Genomic DNA, 20,033 nt, shown 5'->3' with positions numbered 1-20,033 from the left:
CTTGCCTCCCTAGATACCCATTTTGTGGGAACTCAGGAAGTTTTTGGAGATGAATATAGTAGTACAAATAGTTAATTTAGCTAAAGTGTAGTTGTTTGTAGATAAATATAATACAAGTAGTTAATATAGTCGAAGAGAAGTGTCTGTGGCAGAATTTCCTGTTGAACATATAACACAGATCCCTATAATACAGGCCTCTTTGCCCCCATTTTGTAGATTCTCGTGTGTTTGGTGTTTGCTTCATTAAAATATAGATGTTTTTTTTCTCCAAATTTAATTGGTGTTTACTATTTGCAAATCAGTGTGTTCGATAAAAACTTATTTATTATTTGAAAATTGAAGAGAAAATGTAATGAAACTAAAAGTTAAGATAGTGGTAACGAATCTAACCACAAGTGAGAAGCCACTTTTCTTCTTACCATGAAAAGCATTTCTCTAGTAACAAAACATAGAAAATAGCATCTCAGATATGTACGCAAGTCTAATTACACAGTCGTCCACAATTTCACCTACAAGGAGGATCAAAATCAAATACAGGAGAGAAGCACACTCTAGTGTTACAGCTGCAATGGTCAACTTAGGGACAGCAAGCATATGGATACTAAAAATTGTTAAACCAATATGCATGCACCCAGAGTTGGACCAACATTATATGAACAATCAAATTTCCGACCCTAAACTGATTTCTGTTGACTAAACTTTAAGGATACACACCACTGCACATTACTCTAAAATCATCAAATTACTCTACAAGTAGCAAGAGAAACAAAATACCAATCAAGATTCCTAGAGCTACCTCCAATGCACGACCACAATCTACAGTTATTTAGGTCTCCACTATGTCGTGATGAAAGTCCAAATCTTCTTCCCTACAGAGACTTCACCGGGATGTTCTATCTCTTCCTCCTCATCATCACTGTCATCAGACCCTTCCTCATCTCTGTAAGCTGAAGGTCGTTTTGGTGTTTCATTCACCTCTTCACTCAAACCTGTATCATCCAACAACTCATTTGCCATGTTAGCACTGCTTTCCTGATTGTCCACTGCATCATTCAACTGGCAAGAGAAATATAATAAATGTTAATTAACAGCTGGTTACAAAAAAACATATATCACATTGATGAAACTACCAGTCTATAACAGCACCACCTAATGCTGCTACACTAGTTTTTCAAACATGAAATTGTCGTACGAATTTGCTCACCCTCTGCAGAGGGTTGCAGCACTTAATGCTGCTTTTGTAAATAATATTTTTTACCTTTTCAAAAGAAAACTGTAGTAAAATCCAGTGGAACGAGGTGTTCCAAGGAATAAAAGAGAATAAAATATGGGCATACCACACAAAAGTAGCTCAAGTATAAAGAACTTCTGAAACATATTCCAACAAGTTTGAGTATGTTTATGAAATTGTGTATAACAGATGGAAAAGAGTACTAACAGGGCTCTCAGCTACCGTGGGATGACCAATGACGAAATTTCTAGCTTTTACATCTTCACTGTTGTTCACCTGAGGAGTTTGCAGGGAAGCTTTAGAGTTCCGATTCTCTTCCTGAGATTCTGAGACTGGGTCTGGCAAAGATCCGTTGGATGTTGCTGGTGCAGCACTGAGAACAAAAGAATGTGCAAGTCAACTACCATGAATTATCCTAAATAAAATTGTCTCTTGAGCATGTGAATAACAGTGGCTCATAATGCTTGGTCAACATATATATATATATATTTCGAGGGGGGTGGAGGGATGAAAATTTTCCATGTGATTCTCAAGAAAAGTTCTGCAATGTCCTAAGGTCCTACTTCACATTGCAAATCTTTTTAGGTGTGTCGGTAGAACAAGTCTATGCATTATTAAGAAGGCATTCAAACAACGTACCTTCTAGGTCGGCGCAGATTGTATCTTCTTTCGGCATGAGCCTGCACACTAGGGGCAGCCTGTTGTCTCCTCTTCCCACGAATGCTGGCTACACTATCCGACTGTCCTTCACTATTATTGCCATCAATCTCACTAGCTGTTCCCTGTGATGTATGACTACGCTTTCTGGCATTTCTCGGTGCTCCACCCAAAAGACCAGATCCTCTCTGGCTCTCCTCGTTCATATTATCTGAAGTCTCCAAACTTCCATTGGTGATATTCTCACCCTCTTTAGGAATTTTTCCAAGAACTGTCCTTGTATTTGCAGCTTTTTCTGTTTTACTAGTTCTACCACGCCCTTTCTTGACAGTTCTGCGCTTGCCAGCTTTCATGTCTGAATGATGAGAGTCTTCTACATTGTCTTGGCCAACTTTGACCTCTCTAACGCCATCATCCTGTTGAACCCTCTGATCATCAAGAACATTCATGGAAACAGACAGATCCATTGGATTTCCTTTGTTTGATTCTTTATTTGGTGATATGCCTGCACACTTCTGTGACAGAGAAGATTCATCAATCAGACAATCAGAAGCAGCATTTCCAATGTTTTTGCTTGGTGAGAATTTGAGAATCTTGGATGTACATTTTCGAAGCCAGGACATGGTTCCAGCAGAAACCATGGATCCTGTATTAAGAGCTCCAGGGGACAGCTCATCGCTAGCCCTTCCCGGAGATCCTTGTAGACCATCCTTCAAATATTCCTGTGCAACACTTGGCAGAGGAGGAGCCTCAAAAGTCTCTGCTTCAGCTAGAGCTTGAAGGTCATAAAACTCAATTACATGAATTCCTTCTCCACAAGAGCTGCAGCTCTTCTGCTGCTTGACAAAATCAATAAACCTGTCCCTTTCCTTAATGTAAGCTAACCTCTGATCCTTCAACTTCCTGCTTAAGCCAACAAGCACATCAATATCCTTTTTCATTTCCAACTGTTGTACTTCAAGAATCCCCTTGTTAGCAGAAATTTCCTGTTTTTCTTTCTCCAGACTGACTCTTTCTAATTTCATCTCTTCCATTTCTCTATGGGTGATTTCCTTTAAATATTCAATATTGCTGAGCTCCTTCTGCCTCTCTTCCTCAAAGAGTTTCTCTTGTGCATGCAGTGCAGACTCCATTTCCTCCTGCTTCCTCTGCATATCACTTTCAAGTTCCCTTTTCTGCTGTTCATAAGCATGAAGCATTTGGCTTTTCTCATTTTGAGTTTCCTCGGCTAATATTGACTTCTCATGATCCATGGTAGCTTCAAATGCTTCTCTTGCCACTCTAAGGGCTTCCAACTCCCTCTGGACATAATTTTCTGTTTCCAGCTTCTCCTTGCTTATCCTTTCCTCTTCAGTGCGCTTCAGTTTTTCGAAATTCGCTCTCTGTTCATTAAGTTCCTGCAAGTTTATCTTGATCTCAGATCTTTTCTCATCTAGTTCTTCCCATTCTCTCTCAAACCTTTCTTTTTCCTGCTTCAAATCTTCAGCTTCCTTCAATAGATCTTCTCGGAGGAGTCTACACTTGTCTATCTCCTGCTTCAGTTCCGATTGTAGGCGAGCATATTCCATTCTCTCATCTTCAGTTATTTTAAGTTGTTCTGTATCCTCACTAATCTTGATCTGTTGCTTTTCAAGCTCAGCTCTTACATTCTCAAGCTCAACCTTCAGAGCTAGCAAATTCTCCTTCTCAGAATCTAGTTGCTTCCTTTCAGTTCCCAAAAACTTTTCCTCATTTTTCAAAGATTTCTCCTTTTCCTTCAGTGCTTTTAACTTCAACTCATGATCCTTCTCCTTCTCCTTTACTTTTTCCATTTTCTTTTCGACGGCCTGTTCTCGTTTCTTAATCTTCTCTTCCATGTGATTAACTTCAGCTTCCTTTTTCTCCAGTTCAAGCACCTTACCTTTCAGTTCCTCATCCAATGATGCCCGCCTCTGCCTCAGTTCCAATTCAAATTCCTCTTCCTTGGAATGCAGGACACTTCGCTGTTCATCCATTAGATTTTGAATACCATCCTGTTTACAATTAGAAAGGACAAGTCTTAAGGTAAATGTCAAACTTTAATGGTATCTTAGATACTTGACTTTTCTTTTTCAAGTTACTCTCTTCCTCAAAAGACTCGGAGGGTGGAAGATGGAGGAAAACTAGAAAACTGAACCACAGAAAACGTAAGGCAGAGGAAGCTTTTAAAGGGCAACTCAAAGAATTGGAACAGGTTCAAAGGAAAATTTTCAACAAAAACAATTTGCTAAATTTCCTCTCCAAAAATTTCAAGAAAAAAAAAGAAGATAATTACTGATAAAATTTCTAGGATTGATGGCTTCGTCGTAATAAATAATTGCCAGACAAAAGTGAACTCAAGATAACAGAGGCCACGTTCATCAATAATGCCTTAACTTTCAACCATCCGTACTAGACAAACCCAGAAAAGGAAAGGACAAAGGAACTCACTCTCTCTTTAATATTCAGTTTCTCCTGTAGATCGAGCAACTCCCTCTCTTTTATCTCCAGACTCTTTCTTGCATCTTCAAGTTCCTGTATCAAGTGGAAAACTTGTAAGGTAAATATCATACTACACTTTTGCAGCTAGGCACGTGAAGAATTCAAAGGAAACTTGCCTTCTCCTTGTGAGTAAGATCTTCTATCTGGCTGCTCATATCATCTTCTTTCTTCCTCAAAACTGAGTTAGCGGTGACAATTTTCCTCTGCTCATCTTCAAGGTCATTCTGCTTTTGCCTCAAAATTCTATCAGTGTCATTGGCTCGCTGCTCTCTTTGGTTAAGCAATCTTCGGCCATCAGCCAACTTCTCCTCTGCTGCCTGTAGTTTTCTTTCCCATTCTTGTAAGTCCTCTCTTTGTCTGGATAAATTAGTCTCATAAGCTTCACGCCTGACACAACAAGAGAAAAGAGCATCACTATCAAGCAACTGTGAATTTAAATGGGAACAAATTAGAGGTGAAATATGGGATAAGAAAGTCTCATAGATAGCCAATAGCATACTCTGCATTGAAAGATGACCGTTCTCTTTGAAGTGAATTTTCTTGGGCATAGACTGCATTAAGTTTCCTCTCAATTTCAGAGCTCTTTCTGTTCACCTCAGCAAGCTTGGCATCAGCTGCACGCAACTTTGCTTCTACCTCTAATGATTTCTCTTCAACACTAGTAGCCAGTGCATTTGCCTCTGCCAATTTTGAATCAGCGGTATATTTGGTCTCCGCATACTCCGAGCGCATCTCACGCAACTCTTTCTCTAGCTGCATCAAACCAATAATTATAGTTGTTAGTGCACATACCCTCCATGCAAATCCATGGAATTCTAAGGGAGATCTCCATATATCTCGACTTCTTCCTATGTAAGCCTTCCACATTGACAACTTTATGCCACATGGCACCTAAGTGACATGATGATGTTGCGCGTCATCACATTAGTCACCAAAACTAACAGTCATCACAACACGAAGAACTTCAATAGACAGAACCTTGCTAGATAGCTATTATCTAAGAATAACATGGAGGAAGCCATTTAAATAATTCATTAAAAATTTGTAATTTATAAGGAAATGAAAGCCGGAATTTTGCGCAAGTTCAACATATAAAATGCATGTTATCAATAAAATCAGCCACTACAACTAGAAGCCAAGCATACAAGTCAATCTGGACTGTTATAATTTTGTTACTTTAAAGAATACCAACATGGATTTATATGCACTAAAATCATTATAGGTTAAAATAAAAATTGATATAACAGGTGCCAGAATTGTGAGATAACATCCCATATAAACATCTGATAGCTCTTACCAGAAGTGCAGATTATGTCTGCCAATAATTACATGGTCTCAAAAACTGTACATTGTTAGTTTAGTATAATAATAATGATAATAATAATAATAATAGTATCATTATTATTATTATCCTGAAATTGTAAATTATAACGCATGCTATAAATTGTTGTTGTGTTAATACCCTATACTACTAAATCACTGATTACTTAGTCCTTAGAAACAAGTACTGGCAACGTTCTAAATAGCACATAGGATGAAATGCATCATGAATGATATACCTACTTGTCTAAAGGAAACAGGTTTTGGCTTTCCTGATGAAATGTACCAGAGCAATAAACACAGTAAGTAATCAAGTTAGAGTCACCAATTTATTTTTCTGAACTGGAAAATGGATCTGAAAGATCGGGCATGAGTTGCCGATTTCTTCGAAGAACAATGAATGTTAAAACCTATGAATGCTTAATAAAGAAGTAGAACTTGTACCTCTCGCGCAAATTGCTTCTCGACTCCAAGCGCCTTCCTTAAATTCTCTTCCCGTTTCTCCACTTCAGATATAGCAATTAAATGAGATGCTTGTTCCCTTCTATAGGCCTCATTTAATTCTTCTAAGGCTTGCTTGATTTCTTCAAACTTAGAAGACCATTCCTTCTTCTCAAGCAGGAGAAGACCCATATTGTATTGGTAGTCAAAAAGCTGCAGAAGAAATAAAGCAGTGTTGCAGTAAACAACTTTGTCGACATGATTGAACGCCCATTGTAAATATACCAACTGTGAAGCTGATATATTGAGAAAAAATAACATAAAACCCCAAACAAAAAAAAAAAGCAATAACTCTTCTTTCTACCCTGCAAGTGGCTTCGGCATATTATTGTGAGCATTTGCACTTTCTATCTTTTGTCTATGGCCCAACCACAGCTTCTTAATTTATTCTCCTTTTAGCGGGTTGTGCGGGTTGAGGGGTGCAGGCAAGTTAGGGTAAAATGGAAAACAAACACAGCCTAAAATGAGATTTTCCATTCACAAACATAACATCAAACGATACATAACAATCCAAAAACATTAAAGCATCAATAATGTGAGCGCAATAGAACAACAACAACACACTTAGTGTAATCCCACAAGTGAGGAAATAAGGTGAGGGCAATAATAGGTTGATAAACAACATTAACATTACTACAAAGCTCTCTCTTTATAAGTACAAAAGTTATAAATAGAAAATCACTACTTAACTTGACAAATTGACACACAAAAGAAGAGCCCCAAGATCAGAAATCCTACATCTAACATCTAATCTAAGGGTGGATTTCCTATTTTACATCAGCTTCACATATGAGTGTAAATTAAATTTGTAATTATCCAATTAGGGGTGGAAACAATAGGCATATAAAAGTGCAAAGTTGGGTTACTAATATTATTGTTACTAAACTTAACCCACAAGTTTCCAAATAACAACAGATACTTAAGTTTCCTAACCTCATTTTCGAGCTTGGAGACCTTCTCAATTAGCGCTTCTTGATCCATATTTCCGTAATCTTGGCTCGTCAATCTTTTCTGAGCAGTACCCGTGAAGGCGATGCCTTTGCCCTTGTCAACAGGTTCGGTTCTTGGTGACAGCGACCACCCGGTCCAAGATTTCCTCGGCGGCGTAGACATCTGGAAGATTCCAAGAACTCAAGAAATTCAGAAAATCACAGATTTACTACCTTCGGCAAGAAGAATGATAGGAAAATCAAGAAATAGCAAAACCGTTAATCTGATACCGGAATTTGAAACCCTCGCCGGAGAATTTCCTAATTTACAAGAGGCTCCTCCGGCTCCCTCGCTTTTTCACAATTACCTCACTACTTTTTGTTTTTTTATCTATTTATGTACTGATCCCACGCCAGACAGTGATTCGGCTATGTGCTTTTACCATTTCGACCTTCCTCGCCCGGTATTTATAACCGTTAACAGGGGTCTTTTCCGGAAATTGATAGCTCCAAAGTGTGTTTCGCGTTGTAGTGACGCAATTGCCCTCCAATCATAAATAGTTACTAATAGTTAAGGGCACCGTTAAGAATTGGCTTAGGCCTAAGGTATCAAAAGTGATGTTTTGCTTTTTGAGAGTTTAGCTTGGTTTCGTTTCTATTTATATGTCATTATTTTAAATTTTACGAGTATTAAGAAATTATGTAAATTTATTATTTTATCTTTAATTAATTTTTTTGGGAGTTAAGTTTTCAATCAATGAATATGAATTAATATATTTTAATTAATTAATTTGACCAATGAACATGAATTATTTACTTAGTTTTTCTATGTTGGTTAAATATTTATTTTCAAGGTTAATTAACTATCAAGAGTATAATAGGAAAATATTGTAATTTAGACATTAATTTTATAAAATGACAAGTATTATGGATTAATTATTTATAGTAAAGATGAAATTAAAAAATGAAAGGGGGGAGTATTATAAGTTCTATTATGAGTTGGTTTAGAGGGGGGGTGAAGGAGTAAATAGGAAGGGATCCAAGGGTTTTATTTATAAAAATAGAGAAGAATTTGGCGTGCTAATGGGAATATGCTGCATAGGAATGCCACGGTGTCGAGGCATTGGAATTGGTGACTTTAACTCATTTCTTTCTGGAAAAACAGTTGCATTATCCATTATTGGTCAATTTTACTTGAAAAATATTGACTTTCACTCATTCAAGTGATTTAATTTGATCTAACATTGAGTTTTAGTAAGAAGAAAAAAAAGACAACAAGAGACTTCGAAATTTATCATTTTAAAATAAGTCATCATATTCGTATGATTATAAAAAATTTGGAATTAATTTTATAATTTCAAATGTGTCATAACAAATTATTATCCTTTTTTAATATTCTAGAAGTAGAAATTATGATATTAAAATATAAATAGCGACTGTGATGTATGGACTATTATTCCACTGTTTTTCTCAACCAAATATATATGGAGTATATAAAAACAATCCCTACACTCGGTTATCAATTTATACTTTGTTATAAATTTGGAATGTTGAAATTCAAGGGGAGAAAAATGATATTTTTATATTTATCTGCTCAAAAATCAAAATATAAAAGCATGACCATTTGTTATTAGGAGATCGTGTCGAGCATATGGAGTAATTAATTAACTTGCTTACTAATTACGGCAGACTTTTTAATGCAATATTTAAATCTTCTTGTTTTACTCATACAGGCTCTCGCGGGAATTACTTTGGATTCTCATCGTCGTACGGATCAAGGGGGGAAATATTTTAAAACGTATTAGCCAAAGTAATTTCATCATTAACAAAGATGTGATAGTGATTGTTTTGTGTCCACTAATGAATCTTTCCCTTTTCTTTTCTTTTTAATTTCTTTGTCTAATAGCCTTTCAAAGAACGAATCTAAAGTTCATTTTCTATGATGCAACTGATTGCCTTCTGTCCTATCCTTGACACTAATTTCACCATTTGTCTAGTTTGGAATTGAATGTCACATCGTAATTTCTAGGGCCTCTGTTTCCTCAAGAAAAGTAGTCATTTTCTTCTTTTTGAAACCCCGACTCTCATAAGCATTGCAAGTTACATCCACAAGGGGGTAACACCAATAGTTTTATGTCCTAAATCAATTGCGTTTGTTAATCATAAAATGACATTATTCAAAGTGAAGAACATCTTTAAATAAACCTTGTCTAGTAGATTTACTGGACAAGTATATCAAGTTCCTCATTTTCTATCAGAAACATAAAGATCAAGCATCCTACTAGAGTAATAACAAAATCATGTTATTCGCTCACAAAATAAGAATTAAATCTAAACCAGACAGAAACATGATGGAGAGGTGGAAGGTGACTCACTTAACGAATTTGTTATTCATAAGAAAATCAACATCACAATTTCACAAATCTGTTGCCATCGAGAGATTACATTTCCAAAAATTGCCCTGAGAGGCGGAGAAATCGCACTCTTCATGGGGTCAGCTAAAAATAGAGAACCCAAAACCTGAGGCACATAACTCAAAATCATTATCACAAAAATGAACCGAAGATAAATTAACAGATGTTACGCAAAGGTAGTCAGAACCCATGTCCCTATCTATATCTTTGAGACGCACATAGCAGGATGGGACGAAAAACTTGTGCATAGTGTAGTCAGAACCCATGTCCCTTTGCTTTTCTTGAGGCAACTATCAGATCTTTGCAGATTTTAGTTGTGTTCCTTTCATGTCCATAAATATTCTCTGCGATACTCGCGAACTATTACAGGAACACTTGTTGGAGGGATCTGCATATATTGAGATAAACTCCAAGTTATACTAGATGCTCGTTTAGGTAATTACATCAGCAACCATATAGGGTAGGAAATGATATAAACAAAACCGTTGATTACTTACCATGCCATAATCTGTAATTATCATTGATACATAATCTGAAGGTGTTGCATCGTAACTGTAAGGGTTGGAAATAAGAAGTAAGCTCTAAGAACTTGACTGGTTAGCGAAAACCGAATATATCATCTCTGACATAATGATACTTACATCAGATTCAAAAGTTGAAGATTATCACTGTTAGCCCACCCATCCAAGTGGTTAATTTCCATCCTACCAGGAACCTTAGCTATACTTTCTGGATCACCTGTACAGACACATGACTGAGCTAGTAAGACACAGGCTGCCATCCCTGAAGAAAGCTATAAGCATAAAAAAATAACAATGGAACAGCGGGTGAGGCTGGGACCCATACCAAGTTCATTAGAGCAAATCGAGTCAAGTTGAACCCTTTCATGAAATTTATACGCTTCACAACATATCAAGACAGGAACTCGGAATGAATGAGCAACCATAGCAACGCTGGCTGTTCCAACCCTTGAATAGACAGTTCCATTGGACAAAACTGATGAAGCACCCAAAAGTACTCTTGTAACTTCATGCATGATATAAGAAATGGCATTTATATGAGTGTATGTACACTTAACACCCTTCCCCACCAACCGACGAAGTAGTAATCTCCCTTCAAGCTTTGGACGTGAGTCAACTACTACGACACGGAAATCCTTGCCAAGCTCATGAGCATGTAACAGAATCATTTCAACAGCAGAGGAGGATCCATAAGTGAGAAGAACGTCACCATCCCTTATTTTAGTTACTGCATGCTTGACTATTACCTTGTCTGCAAGTATTATCTTTTCACTTATGAAGTGATCAATATCTGTCACAAGAGTGGTTTTAGCTTCTGACTCTGACAAAGTCAAAGGCAATTTCGCAATCCTAGTTTTAAGGAACCTAATAGCATTCCCCATGCTGATTGAGAGGGGCCTGCACTCGATCAAAAATGAAACATAACAATTAACTTTTGCAGTCAAGTCTCTTATAAGAACTTTCTCCGGGGGAGTTGAGTAGTCTTTGATGGACTCTTGGAAAGCTTGAAGCATAGCAATACAGCGGGCATTCCCACCAGAAATATCTCCAGCCAAATATCTAAGTCCAACCTAATACCAAGTAGAAAATACAAGATCTCAATGCAAGAATTTTTGAAGTACTAGCAGGATACTAGCTCCTAGTCACCCATATACCCTTGTAGCAAATTAGAAAGAAGCTCTTGCAGCTCTCCTTGATTCTTCAGGAGTCCTGGAGCTACACTGTTCTAATTACATTTTCCACATTTAACAAAGATGGTCAAAGTCCATAATTGACCATGACTCCCCCTTTTTTTGTGTGTGTTTTGTGGGGTGGGGATGGGGTGGGGGACTAACGTTAAGCAACATAACATCAACAATGAGTCAAAAACACCTTCCTCCAAACCCAAACTAGAAAGAGGAAAAAATAGATGGAACAAGAAAAATAATAAGTTCAGGGTATACCTTAAAAACAGCAGGATGAACTGGATCTAGCTGGAAGAATTTTGATTCAAGCTCGGGAAGTCTTGTTCCATGTTCATACTGAGGCAAATGCCTAAAAAGTTCAACCCTGTTTTTGGCTTCAGTTTGCTTCACTACTGAGCGCTTCTTTGCCTTCTCCACACGACTCTTATCATCAAATTGCATCCGTGGATGAGGAACATCTTTTTTCCTATCTTTATCTGTAGCACGATCACTGCCCTTTTTTTCAGGAGCTGCAACAGGAGGGCTTTCTTTCTTTTGTAAAGTGCCCTTGGCAATCTTTACTGGGTTTAAATTTTCAGAAGCAGCAGTGGTGGTCTTAGTTCCTTCACCTGGCATATAATCATCATGACAACCCTTAATAAATTTTATGATTCTGTAGAAAGGATACAATACTCAATATGAATCAAAGAACAAAGCAAAAACGTTTTCCCTGCAGTAATACTTTAGATACACAACATATCCCCAATAAGAATGATTTTCAACTTTAAAGAATCAAATCCTAATAAGATAAGAAATTCTGCAAGGAAAATCAATAATGACAAGTGAGGATGCTATGCAGTAGGCAGAGCAAAGGCACATAGAAATGCCAAAAGAGAGTTTGGATGTCATAGAATATCAAGATTGTGGAGAGCAGTACATAGAGGTGCCGTACTGTAACAAACTGGTGAGGATACAATCTTCCTTAACCACTAAATGAAGCCAACTGTCTATTCACATGGAAAGAAATGTCCAAGACCCACACTAAATACATTTCTCTTTAATGCATTAACATCATGGTTTATCTATTCAGAAGTAAATTTAGTCTGTACGGAACACAGAAACCACCATACTGTCCACCCAAAAGCAAGATGAGGGAGTATGAACTATGATATGTCCAATTTAAGCAGAGAAATTTCCATCAACTCCTAAAGTCCCAATGCAGAAACCACAGCAACGAGGTCAGCTGTCCCAACATCTGTTTTTCAACTGCCCCCTAGCTCGAAATGCTTTCTTTTACAAAAAAAAAAACATAATTGTATTTGATAATATGACAAATGTGAAATAGCACAAGGAAAACAAAATTCACATGGCTGCAACTACATGGAAATAATACATTCTTCAAGCAGTAGATCCAAAAATATTCAGATGACAGCCCTACCAAATAGTTCACTTTTTTAACGTATATAAATCTGGCATTCCAAGAAGTGTCAAGCAACAAAGCGATACCAAAAAAAGCCAGCTTTCTGGCACTACACTGCAGGTAGAGAAATAGTATAGAATCATCAATATCAATGCAAAACAACAGCTTTTAGCTGTTACAGCCATTTTAATCCCCCATAAACGAACATAAGGAAGATACTTAAATTTGCAGGGCTTTGTCTATACTCTGAAAGACAAACCTGTATAGATTTACTCTAGATATTTCTCGGCCAAATGGCACCAGGCTAGCAGCTTTACATTTCCCAAAAATATCATATGTTCCGACAAGGAAATACTCATATTTAATAGATTGAAAAGAAAAGGCATTGATTAACAAAAGGTTAATCAAATGATCCTCTCTCCAAGGATATAAACTGTAAATTTCTTAAAACCAATTAGTTCGAATTACAACGTGTGCTGACATGTAAACGGACCAATATATTCACGAAGGACTAAGATCCCCTAATTCAAATAATTGGCCTCTACACAGAATATAACCATGGCTTATTCATTTATAAGACAAATAACAACACCATAGTCCACTTTAAACAGAGAGGAACCTTATAAAATCTTCTCTCTTTTTTTGGTACATAACAGAGAAACACAACTTGTAGCAATTCATTGAGGAAAAAGAAAGCATATCAAGAAAAAAACACAAAAAGATACCAAGAAATCTAATCTGGAAATATCAACCTTTAGCAGCAGCTTTTGCAGCTCTTTGAGCCTCCTGGAGAGCACGCCTCTCAGCCTTGGTTGTTTTCTCTTTCAATGGCTTTGAACTTGCAGTTCGTTCCTTTTGCACTTCCCCATCCTTATCTAAATTCAAAACATAGATAAATTTATCAATGATAGCAATATGAGAGAGAAAAAAAAAGTTAGTAGTATTGACATACAGGACAGAGGAGAAACCTGATAATCCCAAAGGCGCATTCACGTTGGAGACTGTAGTCAATCTAGAGGCAGTAAAGCTGTTCTGCTTGGCAGCAGGCAACTCAAATCCTGCAGAGGGAAGAGAAGTAGCAAATTTACCAGAACTCCCCCTGCGATGCCATCCAGGAGAGGAGGTATCATCAGGTAAGTTAGTGGTAGTAGGAGAAGAGAATTCAGATGGATTGTAGCTTCCGACTGGGATAGAATCACGTCGGAGAGGGGACAAGGGTGCCGGATAAAGATTACCGGGACGGGGTAGGGATACGTCGACGGAGAGGTGACGAGGAGGAGGGATCATAACAGGGGAAAGAGAGTTACCGGAAGGGGATAGATCGGAAACGGGAGGGGAAGAGGAAAATGGGATGAATGGACCCGATTGGGACCGGTCGGGTGGAGCGAAGAACCCGACTTGACGAACCTTAGGGTCGCTCACAGTTCGAGGAACACGGCGAGAATCCATGGGGGAGAGGATGGCGATGGAAGAAAGAAGAAATCTAGGGTTTAGTTAAGGGGATAGAATAGAATCAGAGATGGGGGTTTCAGGTTGGCAGGGTTTGTGCGCTGCGTGAGTTTTACAGTGCTGCTTTCAGCTGGGAATTGGCAGCAGAGTGTTAAAACGGCGTAACTTTTACTATTTATTTTTTCCCCTTTCCTTTTTTTTAATGGTGGATGCTGTGTGCAGGTGCAATGTGTTCGATAAATAGAAAATATTGATTCATTAATAAATTCTTACTTCATTTGTCCTAATTACATGTTAAGATTCCTATCACTTGTTCATTGCAATCCTATATGTGAGCAAAGGCGAAACTACTCTTGTTGGACTGAAGTCAATTGATAATCTTACGCTGAAAACTAATCAATGTAATAGATATGTTTTTGTTTGTTCATTTTGTTATACTTCGAATGTGCTTTATAAAAATCATGATTGGTCTTTGATCTTTTGGCTATTAGTGTTTCTCTCTTCGTCGTTTCCTTCTCTATGGCAATTTGGCTTCCTTTTACCCTAAAGATGTACATACGATTGGCATAAATACCAGGTTCACGTAAGTTATTAGGAAGGAGATGGGATCAATACTTAGTGATCCAATCAAACATGAAAAGATAAGGAAGGAGTTGAGTTGGAGCTGGTACTGGTGTTCGGATTAGCAGAAGATAAAGAAATAAAAAGTAAGAAAGAAAGAATTGGAAGAAAATAGAAAAGGTAAAAACAACATTAATTACGTGTTTCCAAATCCAGCTGATATTAAAAATACCCAAGACACAAGGTTTATAGGAGACGACAAGTACACAGCAGCAGCAGCATTACAAGTAACAGTTTCTCAATCAATTGCAAAGGATTCAAATGAAACTGGGACACACAGGTCCCTTAGAAAGCCCAAGGCGAACTTCCACGCCATGATGCATGTCAACTGGACGAAAGCTCTCAGATTCCTTAGGATCTGTAAGAAGCATCAAGAAACACGTACCAAGTTAAAACCACAAGTATATACATTTATACAGACATACTCAAAAATGAAAGTCAAGTCAAAAAAAACCAATGGCATGCAACAGCAACCCCCCCTTCCTCACCAACATCTCAAAGATATCTCCGGAAACTCCACAACACAGCTGGTTAGAAGCAGAACCTACTGCCAGCAGTCAATTGGAATAAGAAACATATGGAAAGTAACACCCAAAAACTAAAGCTATCAACTGAGATGGCATTAGAAGGAAAACTAGTACTCTTATGCACTGAAGAACTTAGTGAAAACCATGGAAATTTTACATTTAGCATCAACTAGTTCCAGGAAGTGGGAGGAATTGTTTGGCACAAGTTAATACATTATTTACAATGGAATCAGCTGGCATCCATTTGATGTCAAATTATCTCAATTAAGCAGTAGATCAGGTCTAATCAGGCTAAGCAGGTTGTCTACTCTCTACTTCCAGAGAAGCATCTCTTACCTTGGATTAGTTCAGAGAAAAACGAGAATAAATTTCTTTGTATATGAGAATTACCTACTCCATATGTTCTTATATTATATGACATTCTTTTCTTTTTCGTCCATTCCAAATATAGACACATTTCTCTACACGCTCTTTAATTTTGACACTCCTCCTATCCTTTACTGATATGCTTCTATTGGAATGATATAAGCATGTTGAAGACATATATTTCAAGCGAATTCCAAAGGTTATATACATTTATAACTTATATGTCATAGAATTTAGTATCCAGCCTGAGATCGTCATATAAAATTATACAGAGAGAGTAGATAGTTCAAACTTGCCCAGTTTAAGGTGAAACAGTTTTATAAGACCTTAGAGACGTGCCATAAGCAGTCTTGCTCCAATATCTTATGAGTTAATGGCAACCAAACAAAAGCCATATCAATTAAAGGCATCTTCCATGGAAAAGCATGGTCAACATGCAACAACAACAACTCAATCCCAAACATGTTGGGGTATTATGAGGATTCATCATGAATGGACAAGTTTTTATGTTAGCAGCATATTAAAAATAATTTCAATGAGATAGTATATCATAAGGATTTCGATACCATTCAGGTAGTCCTCAAAAGCAAAGTCCTCTAGCCCTCCGGTTAGGGATTCTAACCCAATCATTGAAGATGGTATTGCCCCCGGTGGCCTCTGAAATCTGCAAATTTTAGAAGGGAAAAGAAATTCAGCAAAAAGGGAGACCCACAAATTCTGTGTCAAACAGACACACTCCTGCATTAGTACTATTGTTCAAAACCCCAAAAGAAAAGTTGAATTTCAAGAGTTGCACCAAAAAAGAGAGAGAAACAACTACCTGTAGGAATTTACGGAGAGAATCTGCTAATGAGCTGCATCTAGTCTGACAGAAATTTTCATGGACTTGGATGATGAAACTAGAGGCCTTTATCAAAGCCTTATTTATTTCTAAACGAAGCAAGTTTACACTTGCAATTTTTAGCCTAACTAGCTCATCTTCCCACTTAAAACCTTTGGCTTTACCACCTTTCCTGTGAAAGTTCCCATTTATATTCAAAGTAATGGGACTTAATCGGTGAATTTACTAACCTCTGCCAGTTTGGCAACTAAATTGACCTCCTTCATTCCCTCTCTCAAATAATCCAAACATCCTTTTCTGCCTATACAAACCTATACAAAAGGGGAGAACTCCTAACATAATATAACACAAATCAACTTAAAAAGGGAATTCAGTTTAATGGGTCCAGAAGACTCGAAATCCAAAGAAGAAAGAAAAATGAGTCCCAAACCATGAGCATGGAAAACTCAATAAATTTGCCCGTAAAACAAAAGGCTGAGATTGAGGCATATAAATTAGTTTCGCTCTATTCAAGTCCCACAATCAAAAAGGAATAAAACCCTAGTGAAGCACAAAAAGGGGGTTTCGCAATCAAAACCCTTACATTCACCACAGAATTCGAACCAAACTAACACTATAGCTAGAGTCTAACAATGCGTTAAGAGATAAAATACTAAGAGTAACAAAAAAACACCAACCTGGAAAGAATTTGGCGATCGAGCTCTAACTTCATAGGGAAAGCCGACCCGTAGGTATTTGCAAGTATCTTCCTCTTCATCTCCTGTTGCCTAGCCTTCGTCTGTACCCAAATGAGAGATCAGAAAATATGTATAGGCAAATGAATCAATAATAGTAAGGAGAAAGTAGATTACAGAGTGATAAGAAGACTCGAGAGGATGAGATCCAACGATGTCGCTCTTAACACCATGAAGCCCGAATCGAAACGCATCGTTTCTCACTCCCCCAATTTCGTGTGCGATCTTCTTTGAATCTTCCATTGCTCTTCTTTTTCTTTCTTTCTTTCTGTCTTCTTATTCTTGCTCTGTAAGAGTAATTCAAGGAAACAAATCTTTCTGAACAAGAAAAGGAGGAGCAAGACTGAGGTTACAGCCTTTTGTTATGGTGTAATTGGGCCTCTTAGTTGTGGGCCCGTCTTATTGTTTGTTATGGTAATTGGACCTCTCGTGGTGTCTAAGAACAATTATTTGCACGTATTGTGGCTTTTAGACATGTTATTTAAAGCATAGCCGTGATCAGGATTTCTTTTATAGCCTTATGACAAAATTCATAATAAATACTAGAAGAATTGTGATTTGGATATTTGTATAGCTATATGGTAAAAAGAAAAAATTAGATTTGTGAATTAAAAATAAACATTTATTTTTTATGTATTGGACAAATAAAAGTAGATGGATGAATAATTCACGTGTACTATACACAAGATTTTCTCCTAGTATTTAGTGTAAGAGAGGGTTAATTTATCTTAAATGGACTAAAATGGAGCAAAGTGGATTCATAAGATCATTGTTATCCGGGGCGGATTTGTGGGGGCAGGGGTGGGGTTGGTTGAAAATTAAAAAGAAATTGTTATGCGGGATGGAGTAGGGTGGTTTAAAATTTTTGGGGTTAATCTCAACCCGTTCCGCCCCATTGTCATCTCTAAGCTCAAAGTGTTCACTTGAACCCCTCAATAAAAAGATTACATTGTATATATAACATATTTTTTTTATTTTTCCGTGTATATATAATTTCTGAATATCATGGACACAGGACTTAACACTTTGTTTGGATGATTGTTACGTATCGTTTCATAGTATATCGAATTGTATTGTATTGTATCGTATGATATTGTTTTAATGAATACACTATTTGGATAAATTGAATTGACCTCCATCACAACATATATAATGTCATACATCAATAATTTGAATGATAAACTTAAAAGAAAAATAGAGTACATGGTAGAGTTACTATGAAAAGGTAGGATAAAATATGAAATATGATTATTAAATAATAAATTAAGACAAAATAAAAAGAAGATATTAAGGTAACGACGCGATCACACCAATTCAATCGTTACATAAAATAGATTTTTTCATCATTACCTAACGATAAATTTAAACAATACGATACAATAAAATTTAAGTACCAATAAATTAAACATTATATTTAAAATGCAATACAATATAACAGATAACGACCCTCCAAATGAGGTGTAAAAATTGTCTCGATTATTGAAAAAGTTCAAAATTTACATTGAAATTTCAAACTTTAAATCCTAGACACTAGCTATCTTTTAACTTTAGAAGCTCTAATTCAAATCCAAGCACTATATGAAAACTTTAGAAGTGATGATGGTCGAATCTTGTAGCTAGGTATAAAAGTATAGTCTGGATGTCGTGTTTCTCTAGATAAGTTATAAGATATGAGCCTACAACTCCTCTGTATCCTTGCACGGTGAAGAAGAGTGTGTGAAAAAAAATATTATTTTAATTTGTTTATCTTAACTATTATTTTGGATATTTTTCTATATTAATTTTAAATTGTTCTCCTAGTTACTAATTATTCAAATTCTATTTTTAAAATAATATATTCCAAAAAATTCTTGTTCAAATTCACACAAATTTTAATTAATTTGACTCTCATACTTTGGATCAGCCACCTTAGGGGTTCATTCGAACCTCCTTTGGTGGAAAATTATATTATTTATACATGGTTAATGTTGTGATCCATGATGACTTCATAAGGGACTATGGCCTAGACGTGGCAAATATGACTGATCCAGTTGATAATATTGGACCGAGTAAAATGTTGGAGAGTTTTTTATGGGATCCATGCCCAATTAGTTATTGTTAAAAGGTCTAGGGTTATGTGGAAGCTTTGGTTGTCAATTATCTCTCATCCCCTCCCTCTGTTCTAGTATCTCATCCCCTTTTTGTTACATTCTTCTATATTAATCTATCTGTAATTAGTATGTTATTACTATTTTGTTGTGTGTATTATACGTTGGCGATAACAATATATATCAGTGTTTGTATTCAAAATTGGATTTGTTTCAGTTAAACTATTTTTTTAGGTATATATAGTGGATGTTGAACCCCCTTTGACTACTTTATGTGTCTATTTTTTGGATTTTGAATCCTTATTAAAATATTTGACTCCGCCACTATTTTGGATAAAGTTTAAAAAAATCAAAATTGCGGAGTATCTCTGATTAGTCTCGTGTAAGACATTTTAAATTCATCTGTAAAACCTAAAGCTATATAACATAAAATAATATGATTTGACGTGAGTAAAATAATAGAGTATGCAGGTAACTCATTAAAAATAACCATTGATGGCTAACCTAAGAATAAGATAAGCAGCTCCAACGTAAATATTTGTGCATATATTCGGTCAAATTTTGCAGAGTAAAATATTCAAAAAAATCCAGAATCCATTAAACTAATTAAACAAATCTCACCTGTCCCATCTGGTCTGCTTTATGAGCCATGCTTCAAATTAAATCCAATCATGTTGTACAAGGTTGCGATTTTATGAAGATGACTTGAAAATAATAAAACTAAATTAAATCATGTACATACAAGTTCTAGTT

The 20,033-nt window shown here is 36.5% G+C and overlaps 3 protein-coding genes across 3 annotated transcripts; all 3 read right to left on the bottom strand.

Moving 5' to 3' along the window:
- Positions 1 to 531: 531 nt before the first annotated feature.
- On the bottom strand, positions 532 to 7,583 carry LOC125810680 (nuclear matrix constituent protein 1-like). Its single transcript, XM_049490153.1, has 9 exons — positions 7,429 to 7,583; positions 7,142 to 7,321; positions 6,152 to 6,361; positions 4,887 to 5,140; positions 4,504 to 4,774; positions 4,337 to 4,420; positions 1,871 to 3,900; positions 1,439 to 1,604; positions 532 to 1,056 (listed from the first exon to the last, which is right to left on the bottom strand). Exons 2-9 carry the CDS (start codon positions 7,319 to 7,321, stop codon positions 838 to 840), a joined length of 3,414 nt encoding a protein of 1,137 aa, XP_049346110.1. The 5' UTR covers positions 7,429 to 7,583; the 3' UTR covers positions 532 to 837.
- A 2,003-nt stretch (positions 7,584 to 9,586) lies between these two features.
- On the bottom strand, positions 9,587 to 14,270 carry LOC125810770 (uncharacterized). The gene is made up of 7 exons (XM_049490259.1): positions 13,624 to 14,270; positions 13,408 to 13,530; positions 11,515 to 11,864; positions 10,398 to 11,142; positions 10,193 to 10,289; positions 10,049 to 10,103; positions 9,587 to 9,939 (listed from the first exon to the last, which is right to left on the bottom strand). The coding sequence occupies exons 1-7, from the start codon at positions 14,102 to 14,104 to the stop codon at positions 9,877 to 9,879; spliced, it is 1,914 nt and encodes a 637-aa protein (XP_049346216.1). The 5' UTR covers positions 14,105 to 14,270; the 3' UTR covers positions 9,587 to 9,876.
- A 567-nt stretch (positions 14,271 to 14,837) lies between these two features.
- LOC125810814 (cyclin-B1-2-like) lies at positions 14,838 to 17,525 on the bottom strand. The gene is made up of 4 exons (XM_049490303.1): positions 17,311 to 17,525; positions 17,137 to 17,237; positions 16,185 to 16,282; positions 14,838 to 15,083 (listed from the first exon to the last, which is right to left on the bottom strand). The coding sequence occupies exons 1-4, from the start codon at positions 17,434 to 17,436 to the stop codon at positions 14,983 to 14,985; spliced, it is 426 nt and encodes a 141-aa protein (XP_049346260.1). The 5' UTR covers positions 17,437 to 17,525; the 3' UTR covers positions 14,838 to 14,982.
- Between the last annotated feature and the right edge of the window lie 2,508 nt (positions 17,526 to 20,033).

This window comes from Solanum verrucosum, unplaced genomic scaffold (assembly GCF_900185275.1).
Source record: "Solanum verrucosum unplaced genomic scaffold, falcon-dt-bn FXZP01000032.1, whole genome shotgun sequence".
NCBI classification, from domain to species: Eukaryota; Viridiplantae; Streptophyta; class Magnoliopsida; order Solanales; family Solanaceae; genus Solanum; species Solanum verrucosum.
This window is presented reverse-complemented; position numbering and strand designations above follow the sequence as displayed.